Here is a 22,264-nt window from a genome sequence, read left to right as displayed (position 1 = left end):
TTTTTGTCATGTTTCATTTCATTAAGTATGCTGCTGCTGCTGCTAAGTCACTTCACTCGTGTCCGACTCTGTGCAACCCCACAGACGGCAGCCCACCAGGCTCCCCCGTCCCTGAGATTCTCCAGGCAGGAACACTGGAGTGGGTTGCCATTTCCTTCTCCAATGCTTGAAAGTGAAAAGTGAGAGTGAAGTCGCTCAGTCGTGTCCAACTCTTGGTGACCCCATGGACTGCAGCCCACCAGGCTCCCCCGTCCCTGAGATTCTCCAGGCAGGAACACTGGAGTGGGTTGCCATTTCCTTCTCCAATGCTTGAAAGTGAAAAGTGAGAGTGAAGTCGCTCAGTCGTGTCCAACTCTTGGTGACCCCATGGACTGCAGCCCACCAGGCTCCTCTGTCCATGGGATTTTCCAGGCAAGAGTACTGGAGTGGGTGCCATTGCCTTCTCCATCATTCAGTATGAATTTATACTAAATCTTAATTAACTAAACACTTCAGTAAGCTAGAAGCCCTATTCCCTTTGACATTTGAGTGGTGGTGCTATATATGATTCTCTTCAAACTTCCTTTCTTTCAATAATGCTATATTTGGGCAATGGCTCGATACCACAGTTTCTAAAAAAGACCTGAGGATAGCTTTTTTTTAACAGAAAAGTACCACAGAACATCGTCCTCCTTTTTATTTTCAAAAGAAAAAAAAAAAGAAGAAGAAGAAATTAAAGTGGAAATTCCATTAAGAAAGTAAATAAGCTATGTATGTTTATTTACTCTGCCCCTAAGCTGTCATGGGTCATATTCATAGGGAACTATTTCATAGTTTCCTAGAAACTGTTTTACAAAGGTATAATTATCATTTCACCAACAGAAATAGTAACAGGCCATCCTTTCATCAAATACTTATTAGAGTCAAGTACCACACAAAACTCTGAGCATGCAGTATATCTCATTTAAACACATCAGTGAAAATGGAAACAACTATCACCCTCACCTTTTTTGCATAGGAGCTGCTAACACCAGGGATAAAAAAGACTTGTCCAAGATTTCACAGACATTAAGTGGCAAAGTCAAATTAGGAGCCCATGTCTATCTGACTCCAAAGCTCAAATCCTCTCATCTGCACTTGCTATATTGCCTCTGAGTTCTCTGAAATCAAGTGCCTGGTTCTTCCTTATTTGGAAGGCTTTCTGAACTATTAATAAAACAGTATTCCATAGGGGGCTCAAGAAACTACAGTTTATTTATCAGGAGTCATTTGAAAGTATGAATGAAAACACAGTAGATGGGAGCCTACAACTGGCACATAGTTCAGAGATGCCCAGCCTACAACTGGCACATAGCTCAGAGGCACATGGCTAAGAATTCAAATATCCTTCTATAGCCAGGTCACTAATTAGATTTGAGACCCTCTAAACTCATAATAAACAGGGTGTTTGTCAAAGAGGGGCTTCACAGATGGCTGAAGTGGTAAAGAATCTGCCTGCGACTGAGGCTGAACCTGAGATGTGGGTTCAACCCCTGGGTCAGTCGGGAAGATCCCCTAGAGAAGGAAATGGCAACCCACTCCAGTATTCTTGCCTGGAGAATTCCATGGACAGAGGAGCCTGGTGGACTATAGTCCATGGGGTCACAAAGAGTCAAACACGACTGAGCATGCTCACATGCACCTTGTCACAGAAACGATGGAAACAGCTCAGAAGAATTCTATCTGCAGAAGAACCTAAGACAGGTAGCCACACTGTGAGGAGCATCAAAAGAACCACAGTTTGGATACAGTGAGAAAGGAAACAAGTTTTGAAAACTGAAAATCATAGTTCCAACCCAGGCCCTTTGACTTTCCCAGCTACAGCTTTATCTCTCTAAATGTCCATTTCATCCATGTAAAATGAGAAAGAAAAAAATGCATATATATATATCCCAGTTACATGGTATGTGTTCAGTGAAAGCCAGCATGATTATTATTACTGTCATTATCAATCTATCAATTAAATAAGATACACATTACAATCATATGCTTGCTTCAACTGTACTTTCAAACTTCAGTGAATGAATGTTTTAGTGCAACTATGGTACAAAAAAAATCATACAAGAAGAAACAGATATGTGTCATTCACATTTTGGCTTTTTAAAAACTCTTAAACATGGGTTTAAAAAAAAAAGATTCCCAAGGTTATCTAATCTGCTATGATTTAACATCATTTTGACATTTTTCTAAGGAATGATAGTAAAGTGCTGCATCTCTTCAAACTTGGAATTTACTGCCTAAGTTTCTGCTTATGTCAAATTAAATATACAGTATAATGTCCCTACCAGAAATAACACAGCACTGCTTCTTGCTCTACTCCTTGGTTGAGTGAGCTCATACTGAAGAAAGGGAGACATGATTTTATTTAATTATCTGAATAACTGTTTTCTTCACTCTCATGAATTGGAAGTTTTGGGGGGCTATATTTAAAAGAAATCACTATGTGAATTAACAGGTCATTTAACAGGAAAAATTCTCTTTGAAGGCCCTACATTTGAAACGTTCAGGATAAAGAGTAAGACTCTTCTTATGAATGAACTATCCAGAAAGTCAGCTTCCCCTAGCTAGTCCACAGCACCCAGACTCCTGAGGTTTGAGGGTGCTGTAAAAGCTCTTTACCTGTGAGGCACAAATAGCACTATAGAACACAAGCTGCAGTGCTTCCTTCCAGTGGACACCACCCAACACTGTTGAAGAGCAGTGTGATATAATTAAGAGAAAGAAGAAATATGGCGGTAAAGGGAGTAAGACATGCCCTGGAGTTGGGGATTAGGGTTTAGGGGAAGGTGGTATCTAAGGCCAGGTTTTTTTTAAGGTAAAGGATGTAATCATATATTTATCTACTGATGGATAACACAGGGGATGGAAGATTTCAAGTGCACAAGCAATGCCTTTCAGTTCAATTCCGTTCAGTCACTCAGTCATGTCTGACTCTTTGTGACCCATGAATGGCAGCACACCAGGCCTCCCTGTCTATCACCAACTCCCTGAGTTAACTCAAACTCATGTCCGTCGAGTCAGTGATGCCTTCAAGCCGTCTCATCCTCTGTCGTCCGCTTCTCCTCCTGCCCCCAATCCCTCCCAGCATCAGGGTCCTTTCCAATAAGTCAACTCTGCACATGAGGTGGCCAAAGAATTGGAGATTCAGCTTTAGCATCACTCCTTCCAATGAACACCCAGGACTGATCTCCTTTATGATGGACTGGTTGGATCTCCTTGCAGTCCAAAGGACTCTCAAGAGTCTTCTCCAACACCACAGTTCAAAAGCATCAATTCTTCGGTGCTCAGCTTTCTTCACAGTTCAACTATCACATCCATACATGATCACTGGAAAAACTATAGCCTTGACTAGACAGACATTTGTTGGCAAAGTAATGCCTCTGTTTTTTAATATGCTGTCTACACTGATCATAACTTTCCTTCCAAGAAGTAAGCATGTTTTAATTTCATGGCTGCAATCATCATCTGCAGTGACTTTGGAGCCCAAAAAAATAAAGTCTGACACTATTTCCACTTTTTCCCATCTATTTCCCACGAAGTGATGGGACCAGATGCCATGATCTTCATTTTCTGAATGTTTACCTTTTTCACTCTCCTCTTTCACTTTCATCAAGAGGCTTTTTAGTTCCTCTTCACTTTCTGCCATAAGGGTGGTGTCATCTGCATATATGAGGTTATTGATATTTCTCCCAGTGATCTTAATTTCAGCTTTTGCTTCTTCCAGCCCAGCATTTCTCATGATGTACTCTGCACAGAAGTTAAATAAGCAGGGTGACAATATCCAGCCTTGACGTACTCCTTTTCCTATTTGGAACCAGTCTATTGCTCCATGTCCACTTCTAACTGTTGCTTCCTGACCTGCATACAGGTTTCTCAAGAGGCTGGTCAGGTGGTCTGATATTCCTATCTCTTGAAGAATTTTCCACAGTTTATTGTGATCCACACAGTCAAAGGCTTTGGCATAGTCAACAAAGCAGAAATAGATGTTTTTCTGGAACTCTCTTGCTTTTTTGATGACCCAGCAGATGTTGGCAATTGGATCTCTGGTTCCTCTGCCTTTTCTAAAACCAGCTTGAACATCAGGAAGCTCATGGTTCACTTATTGCTGAAGCGTGGCTTGGAGAATTTTGAGCATTACTTTACTAGCGTGTGAGATGAGTACAATTGTAAGGTGGTTTGAGCATTCTTTGCATTGCCTTTCTTTGGGATTGGAATGAAAACTGACCTTTTTCAGTCCTGTGGCCACTGCTGAGTTTTCAAAATTTGCTGGCATATTGAGTGCAGCACTTTCACAGCATCATCTTTCAGGATTTGAAATAGCTCAACTGGAATTCCATCACCTCCACCAGCTTTGTTCATAGTGATGCTTTCTAAGGCCCACTTGACTTCACATTCCAGGATGTCTGGCTCTAGGTCAGTGATCACACCATGGTGATTATCTTTGTCATGAAGATCTTTTTTGTACAGTTCTTCTGTGTATTCTTGCCACCTCTTCTTAATATCTTCTGCTTCTCTTAGGTCCATACCATTTCTGTCCTTTATCGAGCCCATCTTTGCATGAAATGTTCCTTTGGTATCTCTAATTTTCTCAAAGAGATCTCTAGTCTTTCCCATTCTGTTGTTTACCTCTCTTTCTTTGCATTGATCACTGAGGAAGGTTTTCTTATCTCTCCTTGCTATTCTTTGGAACTCTGCATTCAGATGTTTATATCTTTCCTTTTCTCCTTTGCTTTTCGCTTCTCTTCTTTTCACAATTTGTGAGGCCTCCTCAGACAGCCATTTTGCTTTTTTGCATTTCTTTTCCATGGGGATGGTCTTGATCCCTACCTGCTGTACAATGTCACAAACCTCCATCCATATGTCATCAGGCACTCTGTCTATCAGATCTAGTCCCTTAAATCTATTTCCCACTTCCACTGTATAATCATAAGGGATTTGGTTTAGGTCATACCTGAATGGTCTAGTGGTTTTCCCTACTTTCTTCAAGGTAAGTATGAATTTAGCAATAGGGAGTTCATGATCTGAGCCACAGTCAGCTCCCGGTCTTGTTTTTGCTGACTGTTTAGAGCTTCTCCATCTTTGGCTACAAAGAATATAATCAATCTGATTTCGGTGTTGACCACCTGGGGATGTCCATGTGTAGAGTCTTTCTTGTGTTGTCAGAAGAGGGTGTTTTCTATGACCAGTGAGTTCTCTTGGCAAAACTCTATTAGCCTTTGCTATGCTTCATTCCGTACTCCAAGGCCAAATTTGCCTGTTACTCCAGGTGTTTCTTGACTTCCTACTTTTGCATTCCAGTCCCCTATAATGAAAAGGACATCTTTTTTGGGAGATGCCTCCCAATGCCTTTAGGGAGCTAAAACATGAAAAGGGGGTTCATCCACTGTGATAGGAGGCAATGATGTCTTGAGAACAAAAAGGAGGCAATTCTCTTCTGGTCACATCAATTTTTAGTGTCATATGAGACAAAGTCTTTGGCTAAGGATGAGGAGAGAAGAGGAAAATGTCAAGAGAGAGGTGTGAAATAGTCACCTCCGAGAGAGACGATAAACATGTAGGTGAATATAGCTAGATTGCTAAGTAAGACAGAGAGATAGCCATGAATTAAGAGTGAGAACATAACATGGTAGTTATGTTTTTTCCAGCCATATTCACCACTTCAGCACAGGCCCAGAATAGATGGACTATTATATCCAATTAGCATTGGGATTTGCCAGCAGAATATAAATGAGATGGTGTAGTCATCAATAATAGCCAAGTCTAGATCTACAATCTTATCATTGTGATGGGCAACATCAACATTGCTTGGATACTGAATCACCATCTTAACAGGACTTCCAAATGATTCGTGTTCACCTTTAAGAGAAATAAGTGTCTGGGATCCATGCAAATCAACAGGTAAAGATCATTAAGAGCAACAGGAGGCTATGAGAAGCCAGGCTGTTGCTTTGGTTTGCTACGTGGATCCTAGACCACCAAGACCGATGACAGAAGAAATGACTGGGTCAAAGGTGAACAGAGCCATTTCAGAGTCATTGTCCAGGTGATAACAGATGGCCTGGAAGGCTCAGAGTCCTGGTAATGACGGAGGCAAATGTGTAAGGAACAACAGAATCATTCTGGCAGTCTTGTAAGAGAAGGATCTTGTGGCTGTGGTCTCATTCTCCAGGTTGGTTTCTTGGGCAGTTTATACTGATCGTGGAGGCAACAGTGTAGCTGAAAGAACACATGTAATTTGGTGAGCTCCCTCAAGTCCTGCAGCAGGTAATATGGACTGGGGGAGAGGGAGTCTTCTCGGGAATACAGAGATGGCTCAGTATACTTCTATTAGAGGTGAGAGTCCTAATGGAGATTGTATAACTTTCATCCATAAAAGAACTCCATTTTTTTTCAAAATATTCAGTATAATCTCCTAGGCTTTTAGTGTACTTGTGAGTGGATCTTCTATAATACTGGAGAGGATAATTATAGTTAGTGGAGATCAGTATGGATCATGAGCCCAGAAAATAGAGGAGAACATGCAAACAGAGGCTCCCAGGATATTGAAGAGCTCTGGGAGACAGTTTGGGATATATATGTGCTATTAAATTAAGGGATTATCATGGTAGTCCCTTGGACTGAAAGCAGATAAAACCAGTCAGTCCTAAAGGAAATCAGTCCTGAATGTTCATTGGAAGGACTGATGCTGAAGCTGAGGCTCCAAAACTTTAGCCACCTGACATGTAGAGCTGATTCATTAGAAAAGACCCTGATGTTGGGAAAGACTGAAGGCAGGAGATGAAGGGAACGAGAGAGGATAAGATGGTTGGATGGCATAGTGATTCAACGGACATGAGTCTGAGCAAGCTCTGGGAGATGGTGAAGGACAAGGAAGTCTGGCGTGCTGCAGTCCATCAGGTCACAAAGAGTCCGACACAACTTAGTGACTGAACAACAACAACAATCATGGTAGTCATATATCAAAAGAGGAGTGGACCCATTGATAACTGTGTTGTTGTTTAGTCGCTGAGTGTGTGACTCTTTGTGACCGCATGGACTGTAGCCCGCCAGGCTCTGTCCATGGAATTTCCAGGTAACAATATTAGAGAAGGTTGCCATCTCCTTCTCCAGAGGATCTTCCCCACCCAGGGACTGAACCTGTGTCTCCTGCATTGGCAGGTGGATTCTTTACCACTGAGCCACCTGGGAAACTTTGTTTAATCTACTCATAGTCAACAAAAAGTGAAAGCCGCTCAGTTGTGTCCTACTCTTCATGACCCCATGGACTATCCAGTCCATGGAATTCTCCAGGCCAGAATACTGGAGTGGGAGGCCTTTGCCTTCTCCAGGGGATCTTCCCAACCCAGGGACCAAACCCAGGTCTCCCACATTGCAGGCAGATTCTTTACCAAGTGAGCTACCAAGGAAGCCCCATTTTCTACAAGGTGGCAGACAAAAAACAGGGAGGAAAGAGCTCAAGTGGATGATCAATCTAAGGCATCAAGAACTACGTGTATACAAAATAATACACAAATCAAAGAGCATTACTTCTCAAAAATTTCTATTTCGCTCATTTGAGGTCCCTGATGCCACAGATGGGGTTCAATCAAAAGTGAGGGGAATGAAGTGGATGCATAAACTATTCCTGAGACCATCAGAATCTTCCATTATAGACTTTCAGCTCAAAACTCAGACAACACAAATGAGATACAAAGCTGCAATTATTATAGAAAACTGAATCATAATTACCCTGTAATTCACCCATAAAAATATTTCCCAAATCTATTTTAAAAATTGAAAACAGACCAGTTTCTACAAGCATATCAAGGATCCATCTTGGTAGGCTAGTTTCATTCAAGCTAAATTTGCATTTATTCCTTAATCACAGTGTTGAACTCATTCTCCACCAAGAGGAAACAAAGTAATTCTGGGCTTCTGAGGAAAGACTAGTCAATCTTCTCTTATTTCTTATAGATTATAAAGCTGCAATCAACTGATCAAATAAGCACAGTATCCCATTTTATGTGACTGGGACAATTCAAGAAGGAAAAGTACATGTTCTGTCTTCCAAGAATAGAAATACACACACACACACACACACACACACACACACAGTCTCCCATATCTCTTACCTATAATAATAAAAGCCAAGAATTCTAAATTTTTTTTTCACCTCAAAGTGAAATAATTGAGAAGCACACCAAAGAACCAGAGCTCTGAATATAAACACCCAGGAGGGATACTGAGGTGTACATTAAGCATTTGTTAAAGACATTCTAACTTTTAAAATAAGCAAAAAATAGACTATACACCTTAAACTTGAATATGGTGAACACCTCCTTATATCCTCTGATATGAAATTTTACTGGAAAACCTTGCAACTCAAAGATACTTTTTCCATATGTATCAAAAACTGCAGCCTGAATGCCCATCATTTGAAATGAATTACCCTGGTTTCCAACACTGTCCTCTGTTAAGAGGCTGAAGACGAGTTTTTGTTTTTATTTTTGAAAGATCATGGTTTCTTCACATATTCATTCACACTAGCCAAAGTCAAGAATTTCTGAGGACAAGTTTAGACACTTAATAAAGAACAGCAGTTCCTGAACCATCTGCTTTTCTCAAAAACTGAAGATCTGTCACCCGCAAATATTCGTCTTTCTCCATGCCTGTGAGAATATTACTGTCAGCTGGGGTAGGTAACATTTGGTTTTTAATTGACATGACAAACAGACCAGGCTTTATAAAATGGCTATAATCAGTGCCTCTTTTTGGTGAAAAACAAAAGCAAACCATCATATGAATCCAAAAGTCACTCACTTTCAGCAAGTTCTTTTGATCCGTTTAAGTGTCCTGTTACTAATCTGCTGATGAAGAAATGTGCAAAACACAGAATTTGAAGTGAACAACAGAACCTTATTAGAGTCAAAGATATATGACAGAATACACTGGAAGTTTGTTTTTTTTTTTTTAAGAGGGAATCATTTCTCAAACTCATGTCATACAAAACTGCAGATTCCAGTAGCCTGATCCTATATTGTTGTCGTCTTACCTGGTAAGGAACAATACTGCCATGAGCTGTGCCCCACCTTTGTGCTTCCTTTTGGCCAATAAGATAATTAGCAGCTACCTGGGTCAAACACGCCACCTACCAGAAAGAAAAAAGAAGAAGAAGACGCTTGTTTATTTCCACTCATAAATAAAAGGTCATAATAGGAAGATTCTCAATTGATTTCACTTCATGTCATTGTAAAAGGAAAAAAAGAGAAAGAGAAAACTGTTCTGCTTGGTTAGAAAATATGCAGGCAACCACACTTTCATCACACAAAGAAAAACAGAGCAGTATTACATTACTGCGTGAGACTAAGTCCTGAGTAACGGTCAATTGAGAAATATAAATACAGAAACACCCGCTCCTGAAAAGATCATCTGAAGGCAGAAGTTGACCCAGTGGATGGAACCCTGGTCCAGCCTTTAGCATCAAAGTCATTGCAAAATACATCAGCAACTAGTATATTACTTTACCCTTTTTCTTTCCATCAAGATGACACACAAAGAGCCTATATCGTCATTGAGCAAATGAACTGATCAGGTGCCACATTCCTCTAAACTTCTCATAACATGAAAAAATAATAAACAACCTCTACTTTGTTAAGTCAGTTCGGTCAAGCTTTCTGTTCCTTTTGCCCAAAGCATTGTTCCTGGCACAGAGGATCAAGATTATTTAACTTTTTAAATTAATTAACTAATCGTTCTCAAATAAAAATTACTAGACTTCTTTCAAAATGACCCTAAGCCCATATTCTCATTATAATACTTGTTTCAGCTTTCAAGAACTACAGATCTATTAAAGGGTCATCAAAACTGTAGGGTCAACCTCTGACTCTTGCAGTATTTCATATACAGAAAATGAAAACCTGTAATTATTGAAGACCAGGAGCTGACTGTGGCTCAGATCATGAACTCCTTATTGCCAGATTCAGACTTAAATTGAAGAAAGTAGGGAAAAGCATTAGACCATTCAGGTATGACCTAAATCAAATCCCTTATGATTATACAGTGGAAGTGAGAAATAGATGTAAGGGACTAGATAGCAGTGGCACCCCACTCCAGTACTCTTGCCTGGAAAATCCCATGGGCGGAGGAGCCTGGTAGGCTGCAGTCCATGGGATCGTGAATAGTCGGACATGAATGAGAGACTTCACTTTCACTTTTCACTTTCATGCATTGGAGAAGGAAATGGCCACCCACTCCATGTTCTTGCCTGGAGAATCCCAGGGATGGCAGAGCCTGGTGGGCTGCCGTCTATGGGGTCGCACAGAGTTGGACACGACTAAAGCGACTTAGCAGCAGCAGCAGCAGATCTGATAGATTGCCTGATGAACTATGGATGGAGGTTCATGACATAGTACAGGAGACAGGGATCAAAACCATCCCCATGGAAAAAAAATGCAAAAAAGCAAAATGGTTGTCTGGGGAGGCCTTACAAATAGCTGAGAAAAGAGAAGCAAAAAGCAAAGGAGAAAAGAAAAGATATAAACATCTGAATGCAGAGTTCCAAAGAATAGCAAGAAGAGATAAGAAAGCCTTCCTCAGCGATCAATGCAAAGAAATAGAGGAAAACAACAGAATGGAAAAGACTAGAGATCTCTTCGAGAAAATTAGAGATACCAAGGGAACATTTCATGCAAAGATGGGCTTGATAAAGGACAGAAACGGTATGGACCTAACAGAAGCAGAAGATACTAAGAAGAGGTGACAAGAATACACAGAAAAACTGTACAAAAAAGATCTTCATGACAAAGATAATCACCATGGTGTGATCACTGACCTACAGCCAGACATCCTGGAATGTGAAGTTAAGTGGGCCTTAGAGAGCATCACAACGAACAAAGCTGGTGGAGGTGATGGAATTCCAGTGGAGCTATTTCAAATCCTGAAAGATGATGCTGTGAAAGTGCTGCACTCAATAAGTCAGCAAATTTGGAAAACTCAGCAGTGGCCACAGGACTGGGAAAGGTCAGTTTTCATTCCAATCCCAAAGAACACCAATGCAAAGAATGTTCAAACTACCACACAATTGCATTCATCTCACACGCTAGTAAAGTAATGCTCAAAATTCTCCAAGCCACGCTTCAGCAATACGTGAACCGTGAACTTCCTGATGTTCAAGCTGGTTTTAGAAAAGGCAGAGGAACCTGAGATCAAATTGCCAACATCCGCTGGGTCATCGAAAAAGCAAGAGACTTCCAGAAAAACATCTATTTCTGCTTTGTTGACTATGCCAAAGCCTTTGACTGTGTGGATCACAATAAACTCTGGAAAATTCTGAAAGAGATGGGAATACCAGACCACCTGACCGGCCTCTTAAGAAACCTATATGCAGGTCAGGAAGCAACATTAGAACTGGACGTGGAACAACAGACTGATTCCAAATAGGAAAAGGAGTACGTCAAGGCTGAATATTGTCACCTCACTTATTTAACTTCTATGCAGAGTACATCATGAGAAATGCTGGGCTGGAAGAAGCACAAGCTGGAATCAAGATCACTGAGAGAAATACCAATAACTTCAGATATGCAGATGACACCATCCTTATGGCAGAAAGTGAAGAAGAACTAAAAAGCCTCTTGATGAAAGTGAAAGAGGATGGTGAAAAAGTTGACTTAAAGCTCAACATTCAGAAAACGAAGATCATGGCATCTGGTCCCATCACTTCATGGGAAATAGATGGGGAAACAGTGGAAACAGTGTCAGACTTTATTTTGGGGGGCTCCAAAATCACTGCAGATAGTGACTGAAGCCATGAAATTAAAAGACGCTTACTCCTTGGAAGGAAAGTTATGACCAACCTGTATAGCATATTAAAAAACAGAGGCATTACTTTGCCATCAAAGGTCCGTCTAGTCAAGGCTATGGTTTTTCCTGTGGTCATGTATGGATGTTAGAGTTGGACTGTGAAGAAAGCTGAGTGCCAAAGAATTGATGCTTTTGAACTGTGGTGTTGGAGAAGACTCTTGAGAGTCCCTTGGACTGCAAGGAGATCCAACCCGTCCATTCTAAAGGAGATCTGCCCTGGGATTTCTTTGGCAGGAATGATGCTAAAGCTGAAACTCCAGTACTTTGGCCACCTCATGCGAAGAGTTGACTCATTGGAAAAGACTCTGATGCTGGGAGGGATTGGGGGCAGGAGGAGAAAGGGACAACAGAGGATGAGATGGCTGGATGGCATCACCGACTCCATGGACGTGAGTCTGTCTGGGTGAACTCCGGGAGTTGGTGATGGACAGGGAGGCCTGGTGTGCTGCAATTCATGGGGTTGCAAAGAGTCGGACACGACTGAGCAACTGAACTGAACTGAACTGAATTATTGAATTCCATATGAGGATAATGACTTGATTCAGTGATCTGCCACACAGGGCTTATGTTCCAATGATTATCCATGGCTTCAAGGGCCCAGAACTATGGAAAGGAGGTGACCAAATAACAACTTTCCATAGTTTGCAGGACAAAAAGCTTCTGGCCTAATAGCACCATCATGATATTGCATAGGCTGGCTTTTCTTATTCTATTATCATCAGATGTGATAAGGAATCTACCAAGCCAACAAAAGAGACAACCCAAATTGAGACTGGCTTGTGGAGCAACTCAAGGGGTGGTTTTTTTCAGGGCTTGGTTCTACAACCTGTCCTTGCCCTCTACCTGGCTTGGGAGCTGTGTCTCCTACAAGAGTTATAAATGGAGCTCAGCCTGGATGAATCTCCTTGCAACAGCAGCAGTCATTCTCCTTTACTTTGCTTTTTTCTTGGGATTTACACTCACTTTTATGTTCATTTACTGCTCTGCTGAAATTGGAACTGCCTTGTGGCAGCTGGTTTGGCTGTACTGCCCAGGTGGCAAAACTAATAAACTTTGAGTCATCCACTTCTGGACCTCCATCTGGTCTTGGGCATTTGAACCATGGAGCATTCCAGGGCTGCCTGGGGCTGCCTGGTGCTAATCACCATTTCACAGATCACTTCTGTGTCTTTCAAAATGGAAAATCAAATCAACATTTTGTAGTAAAAAATGTACTGGATGGGAAGTCCAGATTCATGGTTCCTAATTTCTGTCAACTGTAGGTATATAATTTAACCTCATTGACCTTTAGACACTTTCTCTATAAAATATTGGGCATTTGACCTAAACTAATTAGTTTCAAAACTTTTTTTATTTAAAAAAAGGGTATAATTCCTGTATCAAACTAAATAATGTATAAATAATACATAAGCAGCTAATACCCTGCCATGGACTGGCTGTAATACAGGCGACCTTACAATGCCACCCTAGGAAATGTGAACATAGAACACAATTTGAAAATTAGTAAATGGTCTAAATTTGTTCTCAAGGTCTATACCTCTGACTATATTATATTTCTTAACAATGTAGCAGAAGAAAAGATAGCAGGGATGCAACAGAAGTCATTTTCCCATGAAGGCTCTTCCTGAAACTGGGGACAGTTTCTCAAGTTTGAAGTTTTACCGTAAGAAAGGTGTCTCTTTGATAATAGCTATGTTGGGGAGTGGAGGTGCTGTTCCTTTCAAAACGTCTAGTGAAAGTCACTCTCTAAGGAGCTCAGGTGCTACTGAAGGTCAAGAATGCACATTAATAAAGGTGATGCCCTGCAAGCAAAAAGTCCCATGGGGCTTGCTAGTTTCACTTTTCTAATTCAAAGTCAAGTGATAATCAATAGACCAACAACAGAGAGGACTGCATCAACTTGTGGGCTTACTGGATGGTCACAGGTTTTTGTTTGTTATTGCTGTTGTTGTTATTTTTAATTGGAGGATAATTGCTTTACAATGTTGTGTTAGGTTCTGCTATTCAACCACGCGAATCAGCTGTAAGTATACGCATATCCCCTTCCTCTTGAGCCTCCCTCCCATCCACCCCCATCCCACTCATTTAGGTCATCACAGAGCACCCAGCTGAGCTCCCCGTGCTACACAGCGTCTCCCATTTGTACATGACAGTGTACAAATGTTAGTGCTACTTTCCCAATTCATCCCACCCTCTCCTTCCCCTGCTGTGTGCACAAGTCCATTCTCTACGTCTGCCTCTCTATTCCTGATCAGAAAATAGGTTCATCAGTACCGTTGGTCACAGGTTAATGTGAAGCTCTTAGATTGTTCTGAGACAGTTGCCAGGGATAACCATGGGCTGGATGCCAGGCTAGAGGTCAGCCTAGCTTCCTCATTTCTTGCCTTACTACCTCATTCTTTCTTCTCAATTTTGACTTCTGTGTTTGTTTTTGACCAACTGTAGAGTGAGCTTGAATGAAGGGTCAGACTTCATCTCACAGACTGTTTCCAAGTGGAAGATCATATCCATTTTCTCCACACAACGATAGCTCATAAAAACAAGAAGCAATTTCAAAACTAGCAGGTTCCCACCAGGGAGGAAGGTTAAATAAGATTTTACACAAGCTGCCATCAAAAAACAAAGTATGATTTGTCAGTGACAACTCAGAGGTGAAGTCTGGGTGGGGGGGTGGAATTCTATTTTAAAAACAGAGCAACAGGGCTAAACTTAGCAACCCAATGTTTAAAAGGGGCATTCCAGATCTGAAAGTAATCTACTATTTACAAAGACATATTTTAAAGCAGGAGAAAGGGGAGAGAGTCAACAGCTATGACGTGATTATGTATGAAAAAATCAGAGGCTTCCTGGCAATTAATGACAAATTTTCCACAGATCAAAAGAATACAGGATGTGACTTTTAGGTTAATAACTACATACTGTATACCCATTCTAAATATTGCATTAGATCATTATTTTCATCCCCTAAACTTAGGCTCATTATTTCATCATGTGGATGCCATATAATTTACTCAGAATGTTGCCTTTATATGGTTTCATCTAAACAAAACAGCCAACTTTGGCTTAATAATAATCATTCTGACAATAAAATTATTATTTTAGATAAAATAATGGGTCCTGATATTCTTTGCATTTAACCAGAAAACTAATGGGGTGGTCAATGTGGATTTCAAAGGACACAGCCCCAGAAGGTTTGAGAAAGAATATGTCCATTCCCCAAAGCAGCCCCATGATGTCCATCACTTCGTTTTACTTCTACCAAAATGAAGATAAAATGCAACAATATAATCTTTCATCTCCAAAAGGACAACCAAACATCACAAGTAAAAGAGGAAAAACAAGATTAGAATCGTACCCCCACTGCATCAAAAGGGATAATTTTTTCCTTTCTGCTGGTACCAAGCTCACTCTGTTAATTGCATGGCAGGCCAATAAGTCTACAGATGATGTGTTGAGACAAGGAACTCCAACTCTATTAGGAAAGCCGGAGAATTGAGAACATGGCAGACTAATTTCTCAAAATAAGCACCTTATTGAGGTCTGGATGCCCATTTCTTTTATATAAGAGGGTGAGGAAATAAAGTTAAAAGGTCATTTATCTTGCAAAATAGGAGGAAATGTGTTCATTTCTTCTTTTCTGCAGCCATTCATAGGTAGGCAGGGAGAAGGAAATGGCAACCCACTTCAGTATTCTTGCCTGGAAAATTCCATGGACAGAAGGAGCCTGGCGATCTACAGTCCATGGGGTCGCAAAAGTGTGGGACATGACCCAGCAACTAAACAACAACAAAGAGATTGCCTCCCTGTGAGCTGAACAAAGCCATTTTAGTTTAACATTCAGGCAGAGGTGCAGGGTCCCCTGAGGCAGGCAATTACGTGGGATGATAATAACAAAAGCAATGAAAAGCAATGGTTAAAGTCAAAGAAACAGATCCAATATGGAGTCAAAATTGACTCTTCCCTGTTACACTGCTTCCTTGCATATATTCTGGCCTCTGACTAAGCTAGACTACACACCAATCATGCACCACTTCTGCATCTACCGAAATCTGCATTCACTCTTCAAAGTCCATTTCAACAACACCATTTCATTAAGTTCCCACGTGCTGCATGCATGCTAAGATGCTTCAGTCATGTCTGATTCTTTTTAACCCTATGGACTATAGCCTGCCAGGCTCCTCAGTCCGTGGGATTCTCTGGGCAAGGATACTGGAGTGGGTTGCCATGCCCTCTTCCACAGGCTCTTTCTGACTCAGGAATTCAGGAGATCTCTTACATCCCCTGCATCGGCAGGCGAGTTCTTTACCACTAGTGCCACCTGGAAAGCCCTAAGCTCCCACATCACCCAAGTGCCACCTGGAAAGCCCTAAGCTCCCACATCACCCAAGCCAAAAAAGAAAGCCTCTGAGCAAATACAACACCTTAATTTGCCTGACTCCTGATGTGCTTTCATAGTCTGCCACATATTACAATTAAAACTATGAGATGATAAAGCTAGATATTCCTAAATCAGTAGTCCCTAAACCTAGCGGTGCATCACAATCACCTGGGGAATTCCACAACTCCAGCCAGACTTAACCAAAATGGAGCCTGGAAGAAAAGATTCAACCAACATATCATTAACTGTACACATATCTGAGATCCAAAGCTTTAAGAAACTCTAATCAAACCTCTGTATATTATAGATAGATAAAGGAACAGAGAAGGTAAATAATTTATCGGAGGTCACGTAGGTAAGTGGTAGAACTTTTCTCCAATGATAACGTCCTTCTCCATACTACAACATTATTAATCACTTCTTTTAAATTGGAAACTATTTCAGAGTAAGAATTATGTATTATAAACCTTTTGTATGTACTCATAGCACCTAAAATAGAACTTGAACACTAATATTTTTAAAGCATGAATGAAAACAATAATTACTGTTTATTTATTCAATACATACTGAGTGTTGGTTTGTGTGAGTCATTATGCTAGGTACTGGTTATACATAAGGAAATGAAAAAGACCTTGTCCTGCCCTCTTTGGACTTAAGAATAATGAAGAAGACAACTAAACAAACAGTCATAGGAACTGCCATGGGGAGAGAAAATGGAGGAGAACTTTAAAAACAAATAAAATAACATGAGAAAGCCCTAAGGTAGGAAAGAGACTGGCATACAGGAAGAAAACAAAAACTGAAGGTGACCACTGTAACCAAAGCATGAAAAGAAAGAGAAAAGGAATGAAATTGAAGAGGTTTAGAGAAGCCAGACAATGCCAGTCCTTGCAGATCAGGGTAAGGAGTTGTTATTTCCACATCCTTCAGACGATCATTTTAAAATCACAAATCATATCATGTCATTCCTCTTCTTAAAACTCATCAGGCTTCCCACTACATTTGTAATTAAACCCAAAGAATGACATGAAGAAAAGGAAAGAAAGGGGACCAGTTAATGCAGGGGTCTAACATGAGTTGCTGATAGTTCAGACCAGGTTGGTAGCAATGGAAATGAAAACAGTGAATTTAAGACATGTTTTAGGATCTGAAGGGACAGAACATGTGAAAAAGTATATGGGAAGGGGATAGCAGATAGAATGGTAAGGTAGGAGCCAGCTGTAACTCCCAGATTTCTGGCTGAATATCTGGGTAGGCTCTGAAGGCGTTCACAGAAATAAGGAAGTTGGACAGATGAACAAATTGAAGGCAAAGAAAATAAGAGTCTGTCTTTAAATATGTTTAATTGGAGATTCCTGTGAGACAATCACTTGGGCTGGAATCACCAGCACACAGATAGTATTTAAAGCCATACCCCCCATATATGTAAACGTTTAACTGATTCACTTTGCTGTACAGTAGAAACCGATACAACATTGCAATGGCAACCCACGACAGGTTCCTTACCTGTGGAATCCCATGGATAGAGGAGCCTGACAGGCTACAATCCACCGGGTCATATAGAGTTGGACATGACTGAGTGGCTAAAACAACAAATACTTTAATAAAAATTAATAAAAGTAAATTAAAGTCATCCCCCAAGAGTATAAAATACAGAGGAAAACTTAGAGAAGAAATCATAAATAAAATAAAACAAAAGAAGACAAGCCTCCATATCAAAAGAACCCTTCCTCTAATCACAGGTATGGTCAAAGATGTGGGTATAAACTACTAGCTACAGTTGAAACACCACCAAATCAGAGATAGGTTTAATAAACTATGACATCCATACGTGATGGAACACAAAGTAGGCACTTAAAATGATGAAACAGAAGGATACAGCGCCATGTAAGAAAATGTTCACAAAATTTTTAAACTATTTTAGAAGAGTTTTAGATTTATAGAAAAAATACCAAGATAGCAGAAGAGTTTCGATATACAACACACTCGGCTCCCCTGTTATTAACGTCTCTGGAGCTGGACCATGGTAAGTAAAAGAGGCAATAGTGGAAGGTGAGGTCAGGGAGGTATGCCAGGGTCAGATCATAAGGGTCCTTACAGGCCTGGTAAGGATCTGCAGTAGTATTCTAAGGGTTATGGGAAGCCATTGATTTATAGAATTAGACAATCTGGTTCTTATATGGAGTATACAGAGGCAATCAGTGAAACCAAATGATCTCACATGAGGTAGGTATCACAATGTCCATTTGTACAGCTCAGAAAACTAAGCCTAGGGAGCTTAAATATGTTGTCTAGATGTCACAGCTGGTGAAGAGCAAAACTACAACTCACACTCAAATTCCCTAGTCTCTAAGCCACCCCTATACCACCGCCTCCTCTCTGTTTAACCTCTCTGCTCCCAGCCCCTCCCACTCTAGCAGGCCTTAGTGTTACAGCTCTGTCCTGCATATATATCCTTGGTTTCACATTTAATATTCTCTGCTGCTGCTAAGTCACTTCAGTCGTGTCCGACTCTGTGCGACCCCATAGACGGCAGCCCACCAGGCTCCCCCGTCCCTGGGATTCTCCAGGCAAGAACACTGGAGTGGGTTGCCATTTCCTTCTCCAAGGCATGAAAGTGAAAAGTGAAAGTGAAGTCACTCAGTCGTGTCCGACTCTTCGAGACCCCATGGGCTGCAGCCTACCAAGCTCCTCTGTCCATGGAATTTTCCAGGCAAGAGTACTGGAGTGGGGTGCCATCGCCTTCTCCAATATTCCCTGCAAAGCCCCCCAAATCGCTGGAGTAGACTAGAAGCCCCACAATCACTCTGCTGTCCTCTGCATTTGCTAAGGTTGCACATCCTTAACTGAATCGATTAATTCTCTTCATGTTCTTCTGCTCAGCCTTACTCATTAACTAACTGTAAAAGTTAGTTAATGGGAGAAATATGTTAAAAGAGAAATTAAGAAGCTAACATTCATGGAGAACACATTATTCAGGAAGAAAACTTCTTCAAAAAAGCCCTCATCAGAAAGAGATCCTGACATCGCTCTTTTTTATCCTAATGCCATTCTCTTATATGACAAACTTTCTACACAATTTAACCCGCTTTGCTTTGTCCCTCATATTTTAAAGAAGACTAATTTCTTCAGGACCACTAAGGACCAAGGAGGAAAAACATTTGGAAGTAGAGAAAGTATTTTGACTATCTCAGGTTGAAAGAAAAGAATTCCACTTATTCATGCTACATTTATCATTTTACATTTCTAGTATTTATTCATGATAAAAGCTAATACTTATTGAACACTAATTGTGCACTGTTCTAAGCATTTTATATGAAATACTTCTTTTAATCCTCACAGCAACAATATAAGTGAGATGTTTTGTTTGGTTTTTTATTTATTTTTGGCCACGCCAAGTGGCTTACAGGATCTCATTTCCCCGACCAAGGATTGAACCCAAGTCATGAAGATGAAAGCCTGGAATCCTAACCATTAGGCCACCAGGGAACTCTTACGTGTGAGATGTTCTGATGAACCCATTTTACGAATGAGAAAACTGAAGCATGGAGTAGGTTAATAATCTTCCCTAGGTTGTGTACTTAATAAACACATAAGCCAGGACCTGAACTCAACTGCTCTGGATTCTGGCATTCTATACTAAATTACATACAGAATCAGGCTCCTTAAGATTTCTGAGAGGCCTTGATCTTAAAAAGTTTTATCTTACTGTTTTACCTGTCTAAAAAAAAAAAAAAAAAAAACAGTGATTAAACATCCTTTTCAATTAAGTAAACATCTACAGCTAAGTCTAAATTTTATTATAGAATACTTGAAGTAGTACTCATTCTAAGTTTTCTGCCCTGCTGAAACTATGTCTTGGCTTCTATTCCAATGTAATTAGAAATAAACTTCAACCTATAAACATTTTACCTGTAAACACCAAAAACCAGTGGAGCTGTTATATAAATTTTAAATCTCTACTTTTATTTACTTAGCAAAGAAAAACATATTATCATATCCTTCTCTTCATGGCAACTATTTAACTTAATGAAAGGAACACACACATTTCACATTTCTCTGAATTATCACTAACGATAGTTAAATCATATTGATGTTTACTTTATATTCTGAACTCAAAAGAAAAACATATTTGCATTATACTCAGAATAATTTTGCCAATCCATCTGAATGAAAATCAGACATATGAGGAAACTGGATATTGAGTGCCAGAAGGTAAGACCAGACAGCAAAGAGAGGCAGAATTTCAAAAGCATGTTTAGGATAATACATCAAACATATTTCTTACCATGAACCACTGACCCAGTCAATCATTTGACTCAAAAAGTGGTTATGAACCTCTAAAAAAATGTGAAGAGTAAGTGAAAATGTAGAAAAGTAACATTTAGTGACATGATTTACGTATTTATCCCTGTGATGGCACGTCTTCAGTTTCAAACATCTTCTTCAAACATGAGTCGACATTTTAAATGACTTAGTTTTTTAAAATATGTCTGTCTGTAGAATAAAATAATACATTATTCTGAAACACTAGTTTTTGAAAGAAGTTCTAAGAATGAAATTACTTTTGATTTTTGCTTCCTTCAGGCTTGTAGCAAATATCTAACAAGCACTTACTACATGCAAACCACTTTCAGGTTCAGTGGAAGACCCCAAAGTCAATTAAAAAGTTTCATCTCTCAAGAAGGTTAAAAACTATAATTCACAAGAGAAATAATCTGTTCTACAGGAGACTTTATTTTTAAAATATCAAGTAGGGATAAAAGGTGATGTTTGAGCTGACTCTTCAACAATTTAGCTATGCAAACATGAGGAAAAGGACCTTCCATATGAAAGAAATACTGTGAGCAAAGTCACAGCCTAGATAGAAAAGTACTGGGATTTTTTAATTAATTAATTAATGGAAATAAAAAATGAAACAAGGTATTAAATTTGATTACCAGGAAATCACAAATGCTTATTAAGACGCAGTATCAATAAAGCAGTGGGGGGGGGGGGGGAAGCCATATTAAAAAGGGTTAAGGAATGAACGAAAAGAATGTGGAAGGTGAAAGAATATTTTCGAAGCTTGCATAAAGGGTGAAGGAGACTCAATCGTAGCTCAAGCAGGTGAGCAGGAAGACAGAGGTTTTATTTTTGAAGATGAGGGAAAACCCTGCAATTCATTCAAATATGCAAGAAAAAAATAATTGGAGGTGTGAAGTCTTAAGCAAGATGTAAGAGGACAAGAAAGAAAATACAAGTTAAGGGATTATGGCTTAAAAATCCCATCTCTCAGTGAAGTCTTCCCTAACTCATTCAGAAGAGGTCATTTCCCCTCTATCTCTGTCCATTAGTAGCATGGAAGGTTGTGGAAGGAAAGAACTTGTCCAGTTTGTTCAGTGCTCTCTCCCTAGGAGCAGGAACATTATCTGAGACATACTATAGACACTCAGTCATTAATAGTTAAATCGGTAAATAAAGGAAGTTTTCCTCTAATTGGGAGGAGAATCTTAATGAAGAAGAAGAAATCTTTAAGTGAAAAAGAAGAAAGTTGGATGCAACCTCCCCAGAGAAGCAGGACAATAGCAGGCATCTTCTTAGGATGAGGAGAACAGGCTGATGTTTGCTGCTTCCCCTAAATCCTGCCTCTGCATACTAAAGTCACACAGAGCACACATGCATGCGTGCATGCGTGCCTGCTCAGTACTTTCAGTCATTCTGACTCCTTGCAACCCTATTTACCATTCATCAAGTGGATAAACACAGAGGCTGTTAGATAGCAATCTCAAGGCCTGAGGCCTCATGTTCAGGGTGAGGAAAGCCACAAAGGTGGCTTAGTAACAACAATGGAGGCTTCAGAGGTCAAGACCTTATTGAGCTAAAAATGAGTATATGATTATGCAAAAGATCCATGGATGGGTAGAGACACAAAATAACTTCTCCCTTAAGTCAGAATCGACCTAGGAATGGGTATAGGGTGAGTTTGTAATAAGGGGATGGGGGGGTGGAGCCAGTAAGTTCTAAGAGGAACACTGCTGCTGCTGCTAA

General features: G+C 40.2%; 1 protein-coding gene across 6 annotated transcripts in view; it reads right to left on the bottom strand.

The window, feature by feature from the left end:
- The window catches only part of SUGCT (succinyl-CoA:glutarate-CoA transferase), an 832,600-nt gene that overhangs the window by 666,039 nt on the left and 144,297 nt on the right, over nucleotides 1–22,264 (bottom strand). For all 6 annotated transcript variants that reach the window (XR_003510718.1, XM_027539173.1, XM_027539172.1 and 3 more), the window contains one exon: nucleotides 9,050–9,145. Coding sequence is in view for 5 of the 6 variants with exons in the window: in XM_027539173.1 (XP_027394974.1) it covers nucleotides 9,050–9,145 (96 nt within the window). In the remaining variant the exon portion in view is untranslated. The remainder of the gene's footprint in view (nucleotides 1–9,049; nucleotides 9,146–22,264) is intronic.

This window comes from Bos indicus x Bos taurus, chromosome 4 (genome assembly GCF_003369695.1).
Source record: "Bos indicus x Bos taurus breed Angus x Brahman F1 hybrid chromosome 4, Bos_hybrid_MaternalHap_v2.0, whole genome shotgun sequence".
NCBI lineage: Eukaryota > Metazoa > Chordata > Mammalia > Artiodactyla > Bovidae > Bos > Bos indicus x Bos taurus.
This window is presented reverse-complemented; position numbering and strand designations above follow the sequence as displayed.